This window comes from Hemiscyllium ocellatum (assembly GCF_020745735.1).
Source record: "Hemiscyllium ocellatum isolate sHemOce1 chromosome 27 unlocalized genomic scaffold, sHemOce1.pat.X.cur. SUPER_27_unloc_23, whole genome shotgun sequence".
In the NCBI taxonomy this organism is placed as follows: Eukaryota; Metazoa; Chordata; class Chondrichthyes; order Orectolobiformes; family Hemiscylliidae; genus Hemiscyllium; species Hemiscyllium ocellatum.
The window spans coordinates 250,321-271,549 of record NW_026867491.1 but is presented as its reverse complement, the minus strand read 5'-3'; the positions used below and the strand labels follow the sequence as shown (position 1 = coordinate 271,549).

Genomic DNA, 21,229 nt, shown 5'->3' with positions numbered 1-21,229 from the left:
TTCTCTCTCGCTATCCCTAGCTTCCCCCCGCCCTCTCACACACATGCCACCCTCTGCACCTCCGTCCATTCTATCTCCATACCCTCTGTCCCTTGTCCAGTCCAGTCTCTCATCCACCCTCTGCCTTCCTCCATCCAGTCCCTCTCCCCACACTCATTCTCTCTCTCCTCCCACTCTCTACCCCCCTCCATTCTCTATCTTCCCCCACCCTCTGCTCTCCATCCATTCCCTCTCTCCCCCACCCTCTCCTAACATTCATTGTTGCTCTCTTTCTCCCCCACCCTCTGCCCCCTTCCATTCTCTCCCCACCCACTGACCCACGTCCATTCTCTCTCCCCACACTCTGCGCCCCCATTCTCTCTCTCTCTCTGACAAACGCTCTGCTCCCCATCCTGTGCACCCCCAGGGTTTCTCTAACTCCAATGCTCTGTCCCCATGTCCATTTCTCTCTCTCTCTTCCGCCTAGCCTCTGTTTCCCATCCAATTTCTCTACCTGCACCCCCACCCTCATCCTTTCTTGTGCCTCGAACCCTCTTCGTTCACTGTATCAGCCCTTCTCAGGACAGAGAGAGCGCGGATGGTGATGACTCTATCTGGGAGATGGGAGGGGGTGGTGTGAAAAATGGCCGATCTTTAACATTGAGAATCGCTAAAATGATATTTTCAAAAACATCTGTAAAGTTTGAAAGCAAATTCAATTATTTTTCTAAAAAGCAGCAGCCATTTTTCTGAAACTTGCATTGAAATCTGTGCAATTAGCCCACAGTTGAGAATAGGCTGTAAAGATGGAATGGCCAAGTCCTCGTCTTGTGAAGTTGGTTCAGATTAAGTAGAAATAGAGTCATAGAGTTGCAGAGCAGGGAAACAAGCCTTTCGGTGCATGCCAACCACATATTCTAAATTAATCTGGTGATCCATTTGCCACCATTTGGCCCATATCTCTCTCAACCCTTCCTATTCATATTCCTATCCAGATGCCTTTTAAATGTTGTAATTGTTCCAGCCTCGACCACTATCTCTGGCAGCTCATTCCATACATATACCACGCTCTGCGTGAAAATGTTACCAGTTCGGTTCCATTTAAACCTTTTCCCTCTCAGCCTAATCCTATGCCCCTTCAGTTTTGGATTTCCTCTACCCTGGGGAAATGACATTCAAAGATTGAGCAGCCAGACAAAATGCAAAAGGAATAAACTGTTGAGCCCCAGGAAAACAAAAGGAGTGTGGCTCCAGCCTGTTTTTCTCTCCGATTGGCAGTTGGACCAGCATCTCCACTGGGCACACTGCGCATGCTTTTCGGTGTCAGGAAGCATTGCGCATGTACGCTGGTGTCAGCAAAATACTGCGCATGCTCCTTACTGTCAGCGGAAACGGCACGCAACATTCTTCTGATCGACCAATGGGAAGCCCTGAAGGACCGGAAGGAGTGCGGTCTTCCTGCCATTGAGAGCCTCCCCCCTATTGTCTGAATGCGGAAGTTGGATCAGGCGCTTGTGAAGGTGTTGCTGCTCCTTTCTCTATGAATGAAGATTGAACTTCATCCCAGACTGCAACTTCTTTCTTCTGTCCAAATTTGTGTGAGTACAACTTACTCTTCCCACCCCTTTCTCATTTTATTTTTTCACTCTGGTGTTCAGTTCTTCACTTGCAGCAAAGTTGATTCAGGTATGTGTCTTAATTGGCAAACACATGGTAAATGTATTTATGCAGTGTGAAGTTATAACCTTCCCTATGAAATAAAAATAGAAAGCAGGTACATTGTTTAAATGGTGATATACTGGAATGTGGAGTAAGTGAGGACTGCAGGTACCGAAAATCAGAGTCGAAAATTGTGGCGCTGGAAAAGCACAGTAGGTCAGACAGCATCCAAGGTGCAGAACAGTCAACGTTTTGGGCAAAAGCCTTTCATCCAGGAATGATGTGTGGATGTACAAACGTGCCTCAGCTACCTTCTGCTCAGGCTTTCTACTCCAGTCAATGCCAGTTGTCACATAGGTGCAGCAAGCAATCAGCAAGGCAAGTGGTGTATTAGCAAGAGGAACTGACTGGGGGTGCCTTCCTGTAGTTAGGGAGGTATTAAATATATTCAAAGCTGAGTTCATCTGACTTTTGAATCTCAAAAATAGTTATGGGGGAAGACAAGAAATTAAAAAATATATATTTTTATTCAAAACTTTTTCAAATCTCTCGCAACACCTCTATATACAAAAAAGAACAATACCAAAATACAGAAAAATAGTAGTACAACAATTTCATATTATGATACTATTAATAATGAGCTACCTATTATTCTACTAGGACAAACTTAGCTTAAACTAAACTACAATCAAATTGAATAAAAATAAAATTAAACATAATTTAAGTTAATTTGAATTCTATCACATTACTTTATTCTATTTCACTCACCATACCTCCATTAAGGCTTCCATCCATGGGAGCACCAGTTATTGCACCCGTGTTCTTTTCACCCAGCCTTGCCCTCCCAGGGCCCCATGAGCGCCCAGACTGATTCCCACAGCTATACCACGGCTCTAATTAATACTGCTGATCAGTCTGCATCAATATAATTTAGAAAGGGCTGCCACGTCTTGTAAAACTACTGTTTTGTGGTGCACCATATTTGTGAGGTCATCTTGGGAGCGGATGCTCCATCACCAGCATATGCCAGGCCATAAGCCCTGGGTGTTTTTCCAATGTCCAACTCATTAAAATGTTCTTCCTTGCACAGTGCGTAAGAATGTTACACAGTCTGTTTCTGTGTTCTCCGAGAGAAGGCAAATTTGTCAACCCCCAGGATGTCCTTCAGCTCCCTTACTATAGCACTCCAGTATCTCTGGATCTTACAACATGACCAATAGCAGTGTGTGAGTGCCTATACTAATGTTACATTTGGGATACCCTGGTGATGCGCCACTCTTGAACCTAGCTAGCCTCTCTGGCACCACATAAGCCCTGTGTAAAATCTTCAATTGCATGCCCTGTGCTTTGTTACATGTTGAAATTTTCCTTACATTTTCCCATATATCTTGCCATACTTCTAATGAAATATTCTAGCTCCCGATTCCACATGGTAGAGAGTCCCTCCACATCTCCTAAGGTATGTCCCTTCTGTAAATGATACAACGTACTAACTGAAAGAGCGCCCGTACACAGAGTACTCTTTACTCCACATTTGACCTGTAAAGCTGAGCCAGGAGTGTGGTCTTCCTCTGTATATAATCCCTTAGCTGAAAGTACCGGAAAAGGCCCCTATTAGACAATGCATATTTCTGTCTTAGCTGGCTAAATGACATCAAGACCTAACCCTCAAATAAATCTTCCCTCCAGGAGATTCCCTTATACTCCCATGACTTAAAGCCGGAGTCTATTGCCCCAGGTTTAAATCCTTAGGCTGCCACCTGCGGGGTAATCAGCGAGGTCTTCAGCCAATTGCCCTTGTCTTGCCTCCGTGTCCTCCAGCCTTTCACTGTATTTAAAATGATTGTACTCTTTCACTGCTCAGTCTCGGATTTCATCTTATCAATGAATAATAGATTAACTCGGGGACATCTCGACTGCAATGCTTCAACGTCAAGCAAAATCAACCCCGTGTCCCCCCGTGCCCAGTCACCCACATATGCTAAGAAAGCGCTTATTTGATATCTCTCCAAGTCCAAAAGATCCACTCCTCCTCACCCTGTGAGAGCTGCAATTTGGTAAACTTAATTAGGGGGCGACTGCGACACCAAATAAAATAACCTAGACACCCATTGAGCCTCAGTAATACCCATCTGGGTAGCAACAACAGGAGCATTCTCAAGGGGTACAACAGGCGAGGAAGAACATGCATTTTAATCAGAGCTATTCGGCCTAACCATGATAATGGTAATCCGTCCCACTGCTGCAAATCCTGCTTTATCCTCTCCAGTAATTGTACATAGTTAGCTTTATACAGCTGGTGGAAGGCAGGGGTAATAAAAATTCCCAAATACAAAAACCCTTTTGACGACCATCTAAACAGGAACTGCATTCCATCCTTCAGCATGGCGTCTGATTTTGTAAAGTTGATCCTGCAGCCTGAAAAACTTCCAAATAAATTAATTGTTTGAATCAATCGAGGAACAGACTCCTCCAGATTGGCCAAGAACAGAAGGACATCATCAGCATATAGGGTAATCTTATGTTCCCCCATTCCCATTCCTGGCCCCACTATTTCAGGATCCCTCCTGATAGCCTCAGCTAATGGCTCAATTGCCAAGGTAGATAGCAGCAGTGAAAGAGGACATCCCTTTCGACTACCTCTCCCAGCATTAAAGTTATCTGACTTAGTGCCATTTGTGATGATTGCTGCCTTAGGATCATTATACAACACCACCACCCATCTAGCAAAGGTTGTCCCCAGATCAAAGCGCTTGAGGATCCCAAACAGGTACAGCCATTCTATCTGGTCAAACGCCTTTTCTGCATCTAGGGAGGCCACCGAACCCAGGATCAACCTTTGCTGGCATACCTGCACCATGTTCAGTACCCTCCTGATATTGTTGGAGGAGCTACGCCCTTAACAAAACCCATCTGATCTTCTTTCACAATACAGGACAACACCTTTTCCAACTTCAGGGCCAGCGTCTTGGGTAGAATTTTAAAATCTACATTCAACAGTGAAATGGGTCTGTATGAAGCACATTCTTCAGGCTCTTTCCCCATCTTTATAATGAGGGAGATATTAGCCTCCCTAAGAGAGGGCGGAAGACAACCCATGCATATGAATAGCTATACATCCCCAGAAGTGGCTCCACCAACACACTTATGAATTCCTATAGAATTCACTTGGGAATCCATCTGACCGTGGTGCTTCATTGCATCCTGTACCTCCTGTATTGTCATAGGCATATTCAACAGGAAACCTGTTCCACGTTTATACTAGGGAGGTGCAGGATCTCAAAAAAGGCCTGCATTCTTACTGCTCCATGTTCATCTCCCTCTGACCGATATAACTCTGCAAATTATTCCCTAAATCTAACATTAATCTTCTTTAACTCACGGGTAACTTTGCCAGCCTTCTCTCGAACAGACATAATAGATTGGGAAGCATTTTACTTTCTGGCCAGATATCTATCTGACTTATCTCCAACTTCCAACAATCTTTGTTGAGCAACGCAGACCTTTATTTCCCCAGTGTGTGCAATGAGTTGGGAGCAGCCGGAGAGCTGCAGCTTGACCAGTGAAGGCCTATTATAGTATACTTCCTCAGCTATCTGCAGACGGGTCTCCAGCATCTGTTGTTGCTCCTTCCTCTGCGACCTTCTAGTCATTGAATAAAAAATAATCAAGCCTCATAAATATGCCTTATTGGCCTCCTACAGTATTTCCGGATTACTGGCCGTACCCAAGTTGGTACCCAGAAGGCTCTGAACTCTTGTGATGTACTCAACAAATTTGCTATCCCTTAGCAGGAATGGGTCCATGACCAGTGCTGTGCATCCATTCCACCACTCTTGATTTTACCATCAAAATACACTGGCACATGGTCCGACACAGCTATATTGCCAATTTCACAAGCCAATGTTCTGTCCAAGCAATCCAATGGCATTAAAAAGTGTCAGTTCCCATGTGGTACTTGTGTGGGTTAGAAGAGAAAGTAAAGTCTCTTCCATTAGGGTGGAGATGCCTCCACACATCCATTAATCCCAACTCCTTGCACATGTCCACCAACTGCTTAGGTTGCGCTGGTGACCTGCCTGGGCCCTTGGCACCCTGTCTACTTCGGGATCTATTAGACGATTAAAATCCTCTCCAATGACCATGCAGTGTACCCCAAGACTCATTAATTTAGCAGCTGCATCAATTAGAAATTTAAGAGGGTGCACCGGGAGGACAATACACATTCAGGACGCCATACTCTTCACTATGTATTAGAGCTTTAAGAATGACGGACAGTCCATGTTTGTCCTTAATTTGCTCAATTACCTGGAAAGGGAGGTTCCTTCTTACCAGTATAGCCACTCCTCTACACTTGGAGCTAAAGGAGGAGAAGAATACCTTATCACAACCTCCTTGCTGCAGTTTCAGATGTTCCTTATCAGTTAAATGTGTCCACCCTTTCCTTCCCGAGGCTTGACAGCACCTTCTTTCTTTTTAATGGGGGAATGGCTCCCTTTTACATTCCAGGTGCACCACCTGAACGAATCAGTAGACATGGCCATCCAGGGAAGCCTGTGGTTTCCCAAGAGGAGGAAGCTTATCTGAGGTGCGGTGAGCAACAAAGACATTAACTCGATAAGGTCTAAAAACTGCTCCTATTAAAACTACTATAAATAAAAATCTAACCACCACATATAACTTAAGCAAATGCTCAAATAACCCCCAATTATGTAGAGATCTCTTCCCCCCCCCCCCCCACCCCAACCCCCACCATTGCCACCAGCCTGGCTCCTTCCCACTGAGGCTGTGCCCCAAACGCCAGGCAATTCACAGATTGAAAAAAAACATGTTATTTACATTCTGAGAGTTAACAATGGTTGCCCATCTCCCCACACCCCTTCTCCATACATCTTAAACACAGGTATAGCCACCCCCAATCCAAAAACAAAAGGACAGCAGTGAAAAAAAGGCCCCAGACAATACCTAACTGACCGATATACTAAATAATTCCAGTTTTACGCCAAGGCAGTATGTATAAAGCCGATAACTACAAAATAAGGGGCAAAAAAGTAGCATTGTCTGGAATGACGTCCCTCCCGCCTTCACCCCAACTCAATTTCTCTAATTCAGAGCATTTGCAAAGTCCTTCGCCTTTTCTGTTGAATCAAATTATATACCGTCCCTCCGTGAGTAAAACGCAATACAGTCAGGGACCTCAAGGAATATTGTATGTTCAGATCCCTTAATTTTCTCTTAACTTAATTAAATGCCCTTTTCTTAATCCAGGCTCCTGAGAAGTCCTGAAAATATATTATTCTGAGCCTTTGTACATTAGAGCCTGTGGATCTCTTCCCAGTCTTCCTGCTGTTTCAATCACTGTTTTTCTTTATAATGCAGGAGCCGCACTAGGACCACACACGGCTGTGGGTCCGACCCGGACCTGCACATTTCGATCCAGTGTGCCCGCTCCACACTCAACAGGCCCGACTACAACTCCAGCCCCAGGAATCCAATAAGGTCTTCACCTTCCTCGCGTTCCGGAAGACCCACGAGCTGTAAGATTTTTCTTCTACTTTAGTTTTCCAGGTTGTCCACTTGCTCCTGAAGGACCCGAACCTGGTCTTCCAGCGTTTGGATCCTTCCTCCTGAGACCTCCGCCACGGTCCTCTCCTCTGCTGCCTATTCTCTTCGGGCCAACACGTGAATTTCCTGTCCATGCTTTTGCAGCGTGGCAGATAGTGGTTCCACCGCTGCTTCAATCTTTTCTCAGAGATCGGCAAACTCCGAGAGTAACTGTTGCTGTCCCATTAAATCCACAGGGATTGCCCTGGGAGTTTGAGCAATGGCTCCAAGCACCCCCAATGCAGTTGGGGAGTGCCCTACCTGCTTCACCCCTTTCGGCCCCTTTCCTTCATTTGCTTTCATTTTGTTCCTAAAGCTGTCAAACCACAATTATAGCAGCTCCAGACATTCAGTAAGTTTATATTCGCAATTTTTTTCTTCTACGGATGATTAATGAGGTGGGGGGAGGGGTAAAAGTCCACCTTGCCGGGGGTGTGGCACAGAGCCCAGCACAGCAGACCACTCAAACCACCGCCATCTCGGATTTCCAAGAAAATGGTTTTAAGACCAGTACAGAACAGCTACAGAGTTATACAGCACAGAAACAGATCCTTCGGTCCAACTAGTCTATGCTGACTATGTTCTCAAACCCAACTAGTCCCATCTGCCAATGATTGGCCCATATCCCTCCGCACCTTTCCTATTCATGTACTTTTCCAAATGTCTTTTAAACATTGTCACTGTACCTGCATCCACTACTTCCTCTGGACACCCATCTCACACACAAACCACTCACTGTGTGAAAAAAATGGAGCTCTTTGTGTCTTTTTAAAATCTTTCTTCTCTCCCCTTCAAACTTTGCTCCCTAATCTTGAAAGCCCCACCCTAGGAAAAGGACACCTGCCTTTTCACCTCATCTGTACCCCTCATGATATTATAATCCTCTGTAAGGTCACCTCTCAATCTCCTCTGCTCCAGTGAAAGAAATCCCAGTCTCCACTGCCTGCAGGTATATTCATGTTCAGTTATGATGTGTTCGGTGTTGGTGCAGGCTCAAATGGCCAACTCCTGCTCCCAGTTCTCTCACTGTGTGTCCAGCACAGCATTGGGAGATTGGGAAAGGGGAGGGATAGATATCTTGTTTGTTTTTATTTTTAAAATGCACTTGATTCCACAAATAAAAGCAACAGGTACAAGTACAGCACGTGCAGTATTCCTCATTGCAGCTTCAAGGTTTTGTGTCGTCTTCTTCCGTGTTGGCTCCAGCACATTCGGCTTCCTCACCCACCCCCACCCACCCAATCCCCGCCCTGAGCTGTTGATGCTTACATTCTATAAACTAAAGAGAGGGATAGACAAGGTCTTTTCTCTGGGAGTGTAGAACTATACAGTAATGGGTTTAGGGTGAGGTGGCCCGGGGAGGAGGCGAGGGATTTAAAAGGAACCTAAGGGGCAATTCATGCAGAAGATGGCCCGTGTAAGGAAAGAGCTGGCAGAGGAAGTAGTAGATGCTGGTATAATTATGACACATTTAAAAGACATCTGGATAGGTTTATGAATAGGAAGGGTTTAGAGGGATATGGGCCAAATGCAGTCAAATTAGACCAGATTCGGTGAGGATATCTGGTCAGCATAGACCAGTTGGACCAAAGGACCTGTTTCTGTGCTGTATATCTAGATGACTCTGGTTTGCCACACCAGTCTGTTCAATTTCTCTCTGGTGTCATAGCCTTGGTGTCTCATTCCAAAACTCCCCCACCCCCGTGGGGGCACGTTAACCATTTTGTGTCTGATTGGTTGTCAAGAAGCTGCATTGCAGGTTCATCCTGAATTTACACACTATATTTTTGCTTCCAAAAATCAGACCGGCTCACTCTCAACAGTATCCCAATGTCGTGGAAGATATTAATTTTCAGGTGGAGGTATCCAAAATTCAGAGAGGTGTCAGTTGTGACTGTTTTGCTCTTCTGTCCCTGTCAGATCCTGAATCAGCACTTTCAGGAGAATTAGAATGGAGTGAGAACAGAGGGAGAGAGGGAGTGAGTGAGAAAGTGGGATGGTGCTTTCAGTTTTATGGAATAACAAAAGAAAAGAATGTTCTGCAGAAAGTAGAATTGCTTGTTCTGAATTTCTACCCTGGACTGACAGTGATGACTTTTGTAATCTCTTTTCAGAGTATTTGATCTGAAGATGAAGTTTCAAAATCAACAGATGAAGGGCTTATGCCTGAACCATTGACTCTCCTGCTCCTCGGATGCTGCCTGACCCGCAGTTTTCGACTCTGATTCTCCAGCATTTGTGAGTCACTCAATCCATCGGGACTGCAACAATTTTCGACTGTGATCCAATTGGTTCCTGTTTCAGTCCGTTTTCAGCATCAGTGGGACTGGAAGAGAGACCCTACTGTTGCAGCAACGCACACAGTGTGGAGCCTGAAACAGTTAACTGGCCTGAAAAGAGGAATTCAAGGCTGGGAGAGGACATACACGCGTTTGTGTGCAACTGTAGCTTCGGCCATGGAGAAACCATGGAAGTGTGGCGACTGCGGGAAAGGTTTCCGTGTCCCGTCTGCCCTGGAGACACATCGGCGCAGTCACACCAGGGAGAAGCCATTCTCCTGTCCTGAGTGCGGGAAGGCCTTCAGTGATTCCTCTGCCCTGCTGAGGCACCGGCGAGTGCACACAGGGGAGAGGCCCTTCAGCTGCCCTGAGTGCAGGAAGAGCTTCAGCGATTCCTCCGCCCGGCTGAGGCACTTGCGGGTGCACACAGGGGAGAGGCCCTTCAGCTGCCTCAAGTGTGGGAAGGCCTTCAACGATTCCTCCGCCCTGATAAGGCACCAGCGGCTGCACACAGGGGAGAGGCCCTTCCGCTGCCCCGATTGTGGGAAGGTGTTCACTCGCTCCTCCCACCTCGTGATTCACCGGCGGGTCCACACCGGTGAGAAGCCCTTCCCCTGCCCCAAATGTGGGAAGGCCTTCAGCGATTCCTCTGACCTGCTGGCCCACCGGCGGGTCCACACCGGCGAGAGGCCATTCACCTGCTCTGTCTGCGGGAAGTGCTTCACACGCTCTTCTGACCTGCTGAAGCACCAGCGTGTCCACACTGGGGAAAGGCCCTACAGCTGCTCTGAATGCGGGAAGGGCTTTACTCAGGCATCCCACCTGCTGACACACCGGTGGGTCCACACTGGGGAGAGGCCGTTCACCTGCCTCGAGTGCGGGAAGGGCTTTGCTGTCTCCTCCAGTCTACTGACGCACCAGCGGGTCCACACTGGGGAGAGGCCATTTGCCTGCCCTGAGTGTGGGCAGAGGTTCACAATGTCCTGCAGTTTGAACAAGCACCAGCGGAGGCACCAATGCTCCCAACAATCAGATTCTGCCGGTAACGCTGCTGAGGGTCGCCCCCAGGACTGAACCTCCTGCCCTTTCTGACAGTGGGGGTAATGGAAGAGTTGGTAGGCTTTTTTGTTTTCTACTGGGGGAGTGGAGGGGGAAGGGGGGTGGTGGCTCAGTGGTTCACACTGCTGCCTCATAGCGCCAGGGACCCAGATTTGATTCTATCCTCAGGGTAACTGTCTGTGTGGAGTTTGCATGTAACTCCCCCCAGTGTCTGTGTGGGTTTCCTTTGCGTGTTCCAGTGTCTTCCCAAAGTCCAAACGTGCACATGTTTGGGCGAATTGGCCAAGCTAAATAGTCCCACAGTGTTCAGGAATGTGTAGATGTGCTGCATTAGTTCGGGGTAAGTGCAGGGTGATAGGGTAGGAGAATGTGTCTGGATGAGTTACTCTTCAAAGGGTCGGTCTGAACTTGTTGGGCAGAAGGGCCTGTTTCCACACTGTAGTGATTGTATGATTCCATGAACATTGCTTCCAGTGGGCACTGCTGCTCATTGAGCCCAGGACCAGCACGAACCTAAGACCGTTGGAGCAGAAGTTACGATATTTTGACCCATCGAATCTGCTCCACCATTTGTTAGAGACAAAATAAAAAACTGCAGATGCTGGAATCTAAAATAGACAAGCAGGAGGCTGGGCACAACAAGGCAGGCAGCACCAGGAGGTGGAGAAGTCAGCATTTCAGGGATTATCCCTCCGGACTGAAGAAGGGTTCTACCCGAAACGTTGACATCTCCATCAGAAATGATTTACCAGGATATTGTCACAACTAGAGGGTATAGGTTTAGAGTGAGAGGGGAAAGATTTAAAAGGGACCGAAAGGGAAAACGTTTCATGCAGAGTGTGGTGCGTGTATGGAATAAGCTGCCAGAGGAAGTGGAGGAGGCTGGTAGAATTACAGAATTTAAAAGACATTTAGTTGGAGACATGAATAGAAAGGGTTAGAGGGATTTGGGCCAAGTGCTAGCAAATGGGACTAGATTAATTTAGAATATCTGGTCAGCGTGGACGAGTTGGACTGAAGGATCTGTTTCTGTGCTGTACCGTTCTATGACCACCGGTCCTAATGTAAGTTTAGAACTGAGTAACTTTGCATAATTCAATTTTGTTGAATTCACCTCCTGAAAGGTTTCAAATGAACCCCTCCAAGCGATATGATTTAACTACACCAAGTTGGATAAAGTATCCCATCAAGTTCAACATGAATGCGCAGTTGAAGAAGTCAGAAGTCACACAACACCAGGTTACAGTCCAACAGGTTTATTTGAAATCCCAAGCTTTAGGAGCATTGCTCCTTCATCAGTGCTGCTCCTTCATCACTTCACCTGATGAAGGAACAGTGCTCCGAAAGCTCCTGAATTCAAATCAATCTACTGGGATTCTCACCTGGTGTTGTGTGACTTCTGACCTGTCCACCCCCTGCACCTCTGCATCAGAGTTGACAAATGAGATCAGATTTTATTCAGCCTGATTTAGTGAGATATTCATCTGGATGTCCTTATGCCTGAAACATCGATTCTCCTGCTCCTCGGTTGCTGCCTGACCTGCTGTGCTTTTCCAGCACCATACTCTCAACTCTGATCTCCAGCATTTGCAGTCCTCACTTTTTCCTGGTTCATGTGGAAACTCAACACTGTCAGAGTGACAAAGAGACGCCAGTCATAGAGTACTATAGCACAGAGACTGGCCCTTCAGCCCAAACCGGTCCATGCTGACCAAAATGTTTGTCAACACTAACCTCATTTCCTGCACTTGGCCCGTATCCTTCTCAAGCTTTCCTATCCATGTATTCGTTGAAACACCTTTTCAATGTTGTTAATGTACCTGCTTCAACCACTTCCACTGGCAGCTGTTTCCCCAGGCGAACTAGACTTTGTAAATATTTTGCCCCACATCTTTTCTTCCATCTTTCTCCTCTCACCATAAAAACGCGTCCTTGGTCTAGAAATCCTCCCCCTCGGGAAGAGACAGCTATCATTAACCCAACTCTACCCCTCATGGTTTGAAAATATTACCTCTCAACTTCCTCTGCTCCAGTGGAAAAACATCCCAGCCTATCCAGCCTAAATTCTAATTTGATAATAATGGCAGTGATGATTTTGGCTGTGTGTGTGTCAAGGATCTCTCATTTCTCAGCCAATGCTGTGCCTCTTAAGTTCACGTCATCTTCAAACGAATGGCACCCCATTCATTTAAAATGTCCATGTTTTCTGTGCAAAGTTGGTCCTGGTCAGGAAATAAGCAGCGGTGTCTTTTATTCCTGTAGACTGCTCTGTTTTGAGATGTATGAGTAAATCTTCAGAACAAAAGATTAATGCAGCCTTTATTCATGTCTCATTATTAAAAACACTCTCTCCATTTACAGATGTGATTGAGAAGCTTCTCCCAATGAATCTTTGACTGATAACAGCATTTGTCAGGCTTTTGAAAGTCACTGTAGCTCTGTCACAGCACACAGGAGGGCTCTTTCAGACACAATGCGTCATGCAGAAAATTCTCCCACATTAGTCAAGCAAAGTTGATGTCTTTTTAAGACATTGTGAAACTTGAAATGGTTCAGAAAAGGTTTGGAAGGACGTTGCCAGGGCTGCAAGGTTTTAGCTACAGGGAGAGGCTGAATACGCTGGTACTATTTTCCCGGAAGCTTCAGAGTCAGCCAGAAACATCTGTTGAATCAGGAAACATCTCTTCCTGCAGCAGCTTCAGACAGACTGCTTGCTAAAACCAAAACCAGTGGAAAAGAATGGGACAACTGCCCTTTCATTGTAGAAGTATTTTAGAAAAAAAAAGTCAAACCCTTTTCCCTGATTGTTGCCTTAGCCAGTATCTGTTAACCATTAGTGAAAACCTTAATCCTAGACGAATGGGAAGCTGTGCCATTTACAACCTTTTCTGAAAATAAACCAACAACATAATCTTCTTAAAGGAGCAGCATGATCACAACAAAAAGCAGCTGAACTGAAACATTTGAATCAAAAGGTTATGCAGTTAGCAGGACAAGAAACAGGTTTTCAATTTCACCAATCAATTTAAATCAACCCCATTGGCTACCAAAAACTTATTAAATTTAAATCCTAAAGTTTTGACAACAGGACCAATCCTATCATAAAGAATCCGTGCTCTCAGTCATCTGTGTATTAGAGAAAGCATCATTTAGAAAAACAGAGAAGAGCATTCCTGACAGAGGAATCGGAGGAGGCATCCCCGACAGAAGATGGCACAGAATATTCCGGAAGACACACAACCTGGTTGTAATCTGAGCGATTAAATTCTATTTTGTGTTATCTGAGTGGGACATGTATTGATTGGAACAGTATACCAGAGAATCTTGATTTATTCCAGAATACTTAGTAGTTAAGAAGGATTTATTCCAGAATACTTAGTAGTTAAGAAGGATTTATTCAGTTTGTTAGTAGCTTTGTTCATTTGTTCACTGTGAGAGTTGGGTAAATAAATTGCTGATTGTTGATTTTAAAGTGTCGGAGATTTATTTTTAACACTAAAGCAGGTTACACCACTTATCACACTGACTTTACAGATTAAAGGGCAACGTGCCACTCTTTAGACGTTTTGGTTTGAGATCTTGGAGAGTGGGGGGGTGGGGGCGGTTCAGCCTTCGCTTTATAACAGTAATGATGACATTCTCTTGAATGCAATAGAGTCAATATTAATCCCAGCCTCTTGGTGTGGTTGTGGGTGAATCACCTTAATTTGGCTCCTGACTCAAACTGCACAGAGAACCAACTGCTGAAACAATGATTTGCACTTTATTGCACTTAGCAACCACAAATAAAACCCCTCAAGTTCATTCAGCTTTACCCCCCAAACTTGGCTATCACCCAGTTGATAGCTGAATTTAACTGGGTTTCCACTGACAGTGCCCATCTCTGGAAGTGTCTAGGGGTTTGATGCAGTATTATTCTTCTAAGTACTACTGCTGCAGCATCGTTCTGGAGTTGAATTTTGGTGGCATTTCCTCATTTTCAAATCTGTGGTGTGACTATTTTTTAAGACTCTAACATCACCTCCCATTGCTGGAGACCTCAGCTCTGTAGCTTCCCTTCTTATCCTTGAGGGTTAGCTGTCTGTTTGAAACAGCCTGCTCTGCAATTAACCCCTCTATGTCAAGGCTTTCCTTCCACAGGCAGAATTAATTGTCCTTTTGTCACACCATTATTAAACATTATCTTGCCTGTCCCAAGAAACAACTTATTGTGTTGCCTCCTTCTTCCCAGGGATGGTTAACTAGCAGAAATTAGTCCATTTATCGTATTGAATCTGCTCTGCCATTCAATCATGGCTGATATGTTTCTTAACCCCATTCTCCCTGTAACCTTTGAACCCCTTGATACTCCAGAATGAGTGAATGGTGGAGCAGACTCAATGGGCTGAATGGCCTAATTTCAGTTCCTGTAGTGTCACAGTTCTCGCCGGCCCTTTCGTTTCTTGGTCAGAAAAAGTTATTGTTGACTCATGAAGTTGGGGGAAGTTCTGGAGTTTACAGGTGCACACCACGCTCCTCTCTGCCTCCTCCCGGAATACCGATTCTTTCTGAGATACTGGCAGTTCTTGAGATCCTTGGATATCCCTGAATACAAATCAATGTGTCTGGAACTCTCTGCTGCTACCTTGGAACAGAAGGATTATGAGGAGAAAATTCAGAAATCTGAAGAGTAAAGAGACTTGGGACTTCTAGCCCAGGATTCTCTCAAGGTAAACTTACAGGTTGAGTCAGTAGTGAGGAAGGCAAATGCAACAATGGCATTTATTTGGACAGGACTTGAATATAAAAACAGGGATGTACTTCTGAGGGTCTATAAGGTTCCAGTCAGGCCACAATTGGAGTATTGTACGCAGTTTTGGGCCCTATATCTCAGGAAGGATGTACAGGCCCTGGAACATGTTCAGAGGAGGTTGATGAGAAAAGTCCCAGGATTGAAAAGCTTAACATATGAAGAACATCAGAGGACTCTGGGTCTATACTCAATGGAGTTTAGAAGATGACAAGGGAACTAATTGAAACCTACAGAATACTGAACAGCTTAGACAGAGTGGATGTTGGGAAAATGTTTCCATTGGTAGGAGAAACTAGGACCCGAGGGCTCAGCCTTCAAGTAGAGGGAAGACCTTTTAGAACGGAGATAAGGAGAACTTCTTCAGGCAGAGAGTGGTGTATCTATGGAATTCACTGTCCCAGAAGGCTGTGGAGGCCAGATCACTGAATACATTTAAGATGGGAATAACTAGGTTCTTGAGTATCAAGAGGATCAAAGGTTACGGGGAGAATGGGGTTGAGAAACTTATCAGCCGTGATTGAATGGTGGAGCAGACTCAATGGGCTGAATGGCATCATTTCTGCTCCTATAGTCTTATGATATGCTGATGAGTGGAGGGGGTGAGGATTGGGGAAAAGAGATAAAGAGGGGAAAAGACATAAAGAGGGGAATACAATTAAGGTAAAGCTGGATACAGATACATAGGAAATACAAGAATTGTACGATAAATTTCAGACCACATAGAAGCACCGGCATACAGAGAGATCTGGCCATATAGATCTCCAAAAGTGGCAACACAGGTGGGTAACGTGATCAAGAAGGCACACAGCACGCTTGCCTTGAGTGTAAGAGTTGGCGAGTTATGTTACAGCGATTTATTCCGTTCACATTCAGAATATTGCGGAAGGACATGGATGTTCTGGGGAGAGGGTATAGAGAAGGGTCACTAGGACATGGATAACATGGACATGGATGCTCTGGGGAGAGGGTATAGAGAAGGTTCACTAGGACATTGCCTGGTCTGGAGGTCTCATTATGAGAAGAGATGGGGTAAACCTGAATTATTTTCACTGTAAAGATAGAGGCGGAGGGATGACCTCGACAAAATGATGAGACACACCGATTGGCTGGATGGGGGTGGCATGGTGGCTCAATCATTAGCACTGATGCCTCACAGCGCCAGGGAAACTGGTTCGATTTCAGTCTCAGGCAACTGTCTGTGTGGAGTTTGCAAATTCTCCCTGTGTCGATATGGGTTTCCTCCGGTTTCCTCTCACAATCCAAATGTGTAGGTTAGGGTGGAGTGGCTATGCTAAATTACCCACTGCCCAGGGATTGGCAGGTTAAGTTGGATTGTCCGTGCTTAAATTGCCCCACAGTGTTCAAGAATTGAAAGTTAGGTACATTAGTCAGGGGTAAATGTCGAGTAATAGGGATAGGGAAATGGGTCTGTGTGGATTATTCTTTGAATGTTTGGTGTTGGGCCAGATAGTCTGTTAGATAGTCAGAGGCTTTCCCCTCCCCAGAGTGGAAAAGTCAACTACAAGAGGGCACAGGTTCAAGGTGAGAAGGGGACAGTCTGGGGGAGAATTGAAAGGGAAGATTTTTCACACAGTTGGATGCTGGATGCCTGGAATGCATTGCCATTGGATGGAGTGGAAAGAGGCACCTTAGCAACACTTAAGGTATATCTGGATAGACACATGAATGGGAGGTGAATACAGGGACAGGAACCACACATCGGCAATAAATAGCAGATCTAAGTTAGGATTAAGAATTGGCACAGGCTTGGATGGGGAGGGGGTAGGGGGTAAAGTGAACTTTCAAAAACAGGGGATACCTGTATGCTGATGAAGGGGTGGGTGGATGCTCAGGTGTAGCATAAACACTGACAGAGGCCAATTAGATCGACTGTGCTGGAGACTCAATGGGACAGAGACAAATGTATCTATTTCAGATCTAAATGCACTTCAGCCACTTCTGTGGACTGTTCCATAGGGATGGTGCAATCCCAGGCTCAGAGAGCATCAGCCCCCATTGGAAGTAAAGTGGGTGTGAGAGCGACCAGTCAGCATAAAGGAACCCCTTACCCCTCCCACTTCACCCACTAAACAGGGTTCAAGATGTGACTCTCAGCAGCGGTAACAGCAGAATCCAACCTGAATCCCTGCGCAATCTCACTTGTGAAGTTGCTGGTGTCTCCACAAGTTGCACGACTGGGTGAAGCCCTTCCCACACACTGGACAGGTGAACGGCTGCTCCTTGGTGTGGATGTGCTGGTGTTTGTGCAGGGTGGAGGAATCACAGAAGTCATTGCTCCACACGGGACAGGTGAACGGCTTCTCCCCAGTGTGGACGTGGAAGCCGAGCAGCAGGTGATACGACCGGGTGTAGCCCTTCCCGCACACGGAGCGGGAAAATGGTTTCTCCCCGGTGTGCATCCGCTGGTGCGGCAACAGCTGGTGTGACTGAGTGAAGCCCTGCCCACACACGGGGCAGATGAACGGGTTCTTGCTGGTGTGGACCCGCTGGGGGCCAGGAGGTGGTGTAACTGAGGGAAGCCTTTCCTGCATGAGTACAGGTGAATAGCCGCTGCCCGACGTGCAAACGCCAATGAATCTCCAGCGCAGATGGCGAAGGGAAACCATTCCCACACTCCCCACATTTCCACGGTTTCTCCATGGTACAGGTGCCCTCGTCTGTCTCTGACCTTAACAATCAGTTGAAAACTCGCTCACACTTACAGCATGTGTGTCGTGTTACTGGTGAACCCTCTGATAATTGGAACACTCTCATTCAGTCTGTAAAGCTTGTTCCAGTCACTACTCTTGTGTGTGGGTATGTGAGACTCTAAGGTTCCAGTCACACTGACGTTTAAAACCTAACTAAGCAGACAGACTTTCTCCTCTTTGTTTTCAAGGTCATCAATATCCACGGCCTCGTGAATCAAGTGACTGTCAGACTTTGATGTGATATTTGGTCTGAGATTTCTGCCTCCAAATTCTTCTCTTGTAATATTCTTGTGAAGTGATTGCAAGGATCATCACAGTCAGTCCAAGACAGAAAATCTAAACGTAATTCTAGTTACTGTGGAACATTCTTTCCTCTCAATCCCAAAGATCTTTGTGTAGATCTATATGTAACTGTAAACCAACAGGGTTATGGGGCAGACTGCATACCTCAACAAAGAGTTCACATGGACTCAACTTGCTGAATGGACCTCTAGTGCAGTATTGACGTTCTTACTGAAGATCTACAATATGCTGCAGTACGGTATTACCAGCCCAGAAACAACTGCAAATCAGACAAGGTATTTTCAGAAGTTGGACCATGAATTTCTGAAGCTGCTGCTGCTCTTCTTCTCTCTCTGAATGAAGATTGATCTTCACCCAAACTTCAACTTCCTTCCTCTGTCCAAATATTTGTGAACACAGCCCTTTTTTTGAAGGATGGCATGTTTCCTGATCATCACAATTAAATGGGCATCTTCCCCCTGATATGCAAAGGGACGGTCAGTCAGGGGAGGGCAGGGTTACATCTTGTGTTGTTATGTGAAATCTATGACAGCTGCAATAATTCATCCCAACTCCTGTACTCAGTACTCTGACTGATGAAAGCAAACATGCCAAAAGTCTTCTTCACCGCCCTGTCTACCCATGACTCCACTTTCCAGGTGCGATGAACCTGCACCCCTACATCTCTTGGTTTGAAATCCTGCATATGAAACAGATTTGGTGCTTGTTGGTATGTGTTATTATTTGGTGCTTATCTCGACTCTAATTTGCTAGAGTCCTTCCAAGATCCCTACGTTCCATTACACTCCTTAAAGTCCTACCAGTCACCATGAAATTCCGGTCTTGATTTGACGATACAAAATATAAGAACTCACACTTATCTATATTAAACTCCATTTGCCATTAACCTTAAACCTATGCCCTCTAATTTTGGATTCCCCCACCCAAGGGAAAAGACCTTGCCTATTTACCCTACCCATGCCTCTCATGATTTTATAAATGTCTTTAAAGTCACTCCTCAGCCTCCAAAGCTCCAGGGAAAACAGCCCCAATCTATTCAGCCTCTTCCTGTAGCTCAAACCCTCCAGCCCTGGCAGCATCCTTGTAAATGTTTTCTGAACCCTTTCAAATTTCATAACACCCTTCCTGTATCAGAAAGCACAGAATTGCATGCAGTATTGCAACAATGATGGAACCAATGTCCTCGCTGAAGAAGATTTTAAAAACAACATTTATAACTACAAGCAAATCAAGTTAGTTGGGGATGACCTTCCCATAGCAGTTTGTTTTGGCTGTCCTTCATTAACTTATGCTTTATAATATATAAGAAAATATTTTGAGGGATGGGATTGTTGCTCGCATGTCCAACCATCGCTCACCATCCTTCATGGCCTTTGGACCGAGCAATTGGCTACATGCTAGAACTTAGTTGAGAGTCAACCACATTGTAGTAGGTCTGGAGTCACATGATGTGAGCGTGCGCACACATGTGTAGGGTTGTGAATGGTAGATTTCCCTCCCGAAAAGAATACTTTCACAACAATCAGTAATGATTGGACAAAAGCAATAGTTCTGGCAGCATCTATGAGGAGACAACAGTGTTACTGTTTTGAGTCCGGTGGTCCTTCAAAATTAGGCTGGATTCAAAACATTAATTGTTTTCTTTCCACAGATGCTGCCAGACCTGCTGCAGTTTCCCAGCAATTGTTGCTGATCTCCAACATCTGCAATTCATTGTCTTAGCCAATAATGGTTTCCTTGTTGCCAGTACTGAGACAAACTCTCACTTCCTGATCTTTTTATTCATTGAAAATAAAGTCCACTAGCATCCAGGATGGGATTTTAATTTTTGTTCTCAGAAAACCGAAATCTCTGGGCTACTTAACCAGTATCACTAGATCACAATCTTCCCTTCACTGACAGTGACAATCTTGTCCTGAATATTTTTCTTTATTCATTCATGGAATGTGACACTTTGTCTCCTAAAAGAACCAAGTGCCAATTCAGAGGGCAGTTAAGAGTCAATCACATGACTTTGGATCAAGAGTGACACATTCACCAAACTGGGAAAGGACTGAAGATTTCCTTCCTTAAAAACAAGGTTATTAGTGAACAAGATCGGTACTTATGACAATTGATAAGATCATCAAAGCAGCTTTATATTCCAGATACATAAATTGATTTCAAATTGCATCGGGGCCATAGCAGCATCATTTTGAAACTCCAGATGTTAAATCCAGTAACAATGCCCAAATGCCACCAACTCCCTACAATCTCTAGGCTTCCCAACATTGACTGGTCTGTAATTGCCAGTTGTATCCTTTTCCTCATTAGTATTTACTATTCAATTCAGCCCATTGAGTTGACTCTGCCATTCATTCAGATCACAATTATTCTGGTAAACATTTACTCCACTTTTCTGCCATTGTCCCATAATCCTCAGTAATCCTCAATTCGCTTACTGATTAAAACAAACACTATCTCAGCCTTGAATGCACATAACAACCCAGGCTCAACAGCCCTTTTAGTATCAAGTTCCACAGATTTACTGCCCTCAGGAGAAATTCCTATCTGTCCTAAGCATGCAATCTCTTATTTGGAGGTTACTTCCTCTGGTCCCAGACTCACCCACTTTCCCACGTCCAGCCTGTCAAGTCTCCTCAGAATCTTGTACGTGACAATAAGGTTACCTCTAATTCTTCTAACTTCTAATAAGCACAGGCCCAACCTATTCAGTTCTCCTCATAAGACATTCTTTCCATCCGATATCATCATGGTCAACCATCTCTGGACTGCCTCCAATGCCAATATATCTTTCCTCAGGTAAAGGGCCCTAAACTGTTCATAATATTCACTTGTGGCCT

The 21,229-nt window shown here is 45.3% G+C and overlaps 1 protein-coding gene across 2 annotated transcripts; it reads left to right on the top strand.

Annotated features, from left to right (window-relative positions):
- Nucleotides 1-1,483: 1,483 nt before the first annotated feature.
- On the top strand, nucleotides 1,484-14,018 carry LOC132807766 (zinc finger protein 239-like). Of its 2 annotated transcripts, XM_060821771.1 has the most exons (5): nucleotides 1,484-1,577; nucleotides 6,148-6,226; nucleotides 7,018-7,175; nucleotides 9,357-10,636; nucleotides 12,942-14,018. In XM_060821771.1, exon 4 carries the CDS (start codon nucleotides 9,699-9,701, stop codon nucleotides 10,593-10,595), a length of 897 nt encoding a protein of 298 aa, XP_060677754.1. In that variant the 5' UTR covers nucleotides 1,484-1,577; nucleotides 6,148-6,226; nucleotides 7,018-7,175; nucleotides 9,357-9,698; the 3' UTR covers nucleotides 10,596-10,636; nucleotides 12,942-14,018. The 2 variants fall into 2 exon arrangements, with proteins under 2 accessions (XP_060677754.1, XP_060677753.1); XM_060821770.1 differs by lacking the exon at nucleotides 6,148-6,226.
- The last annotated feature ends 7,211 nt before the right edge of the window (nucleotides 14,019-21,229 follow it).

Excerpts from the sequence above, each read along its gene's own strand:
- LOC132807766 (XM_060821770.1), top strand. The coding sequence starts at position 9,699 with ATGGAGAAACCATGGAAGTGTGGCGACTGCGGGAAAGGTTTCCGTGTC.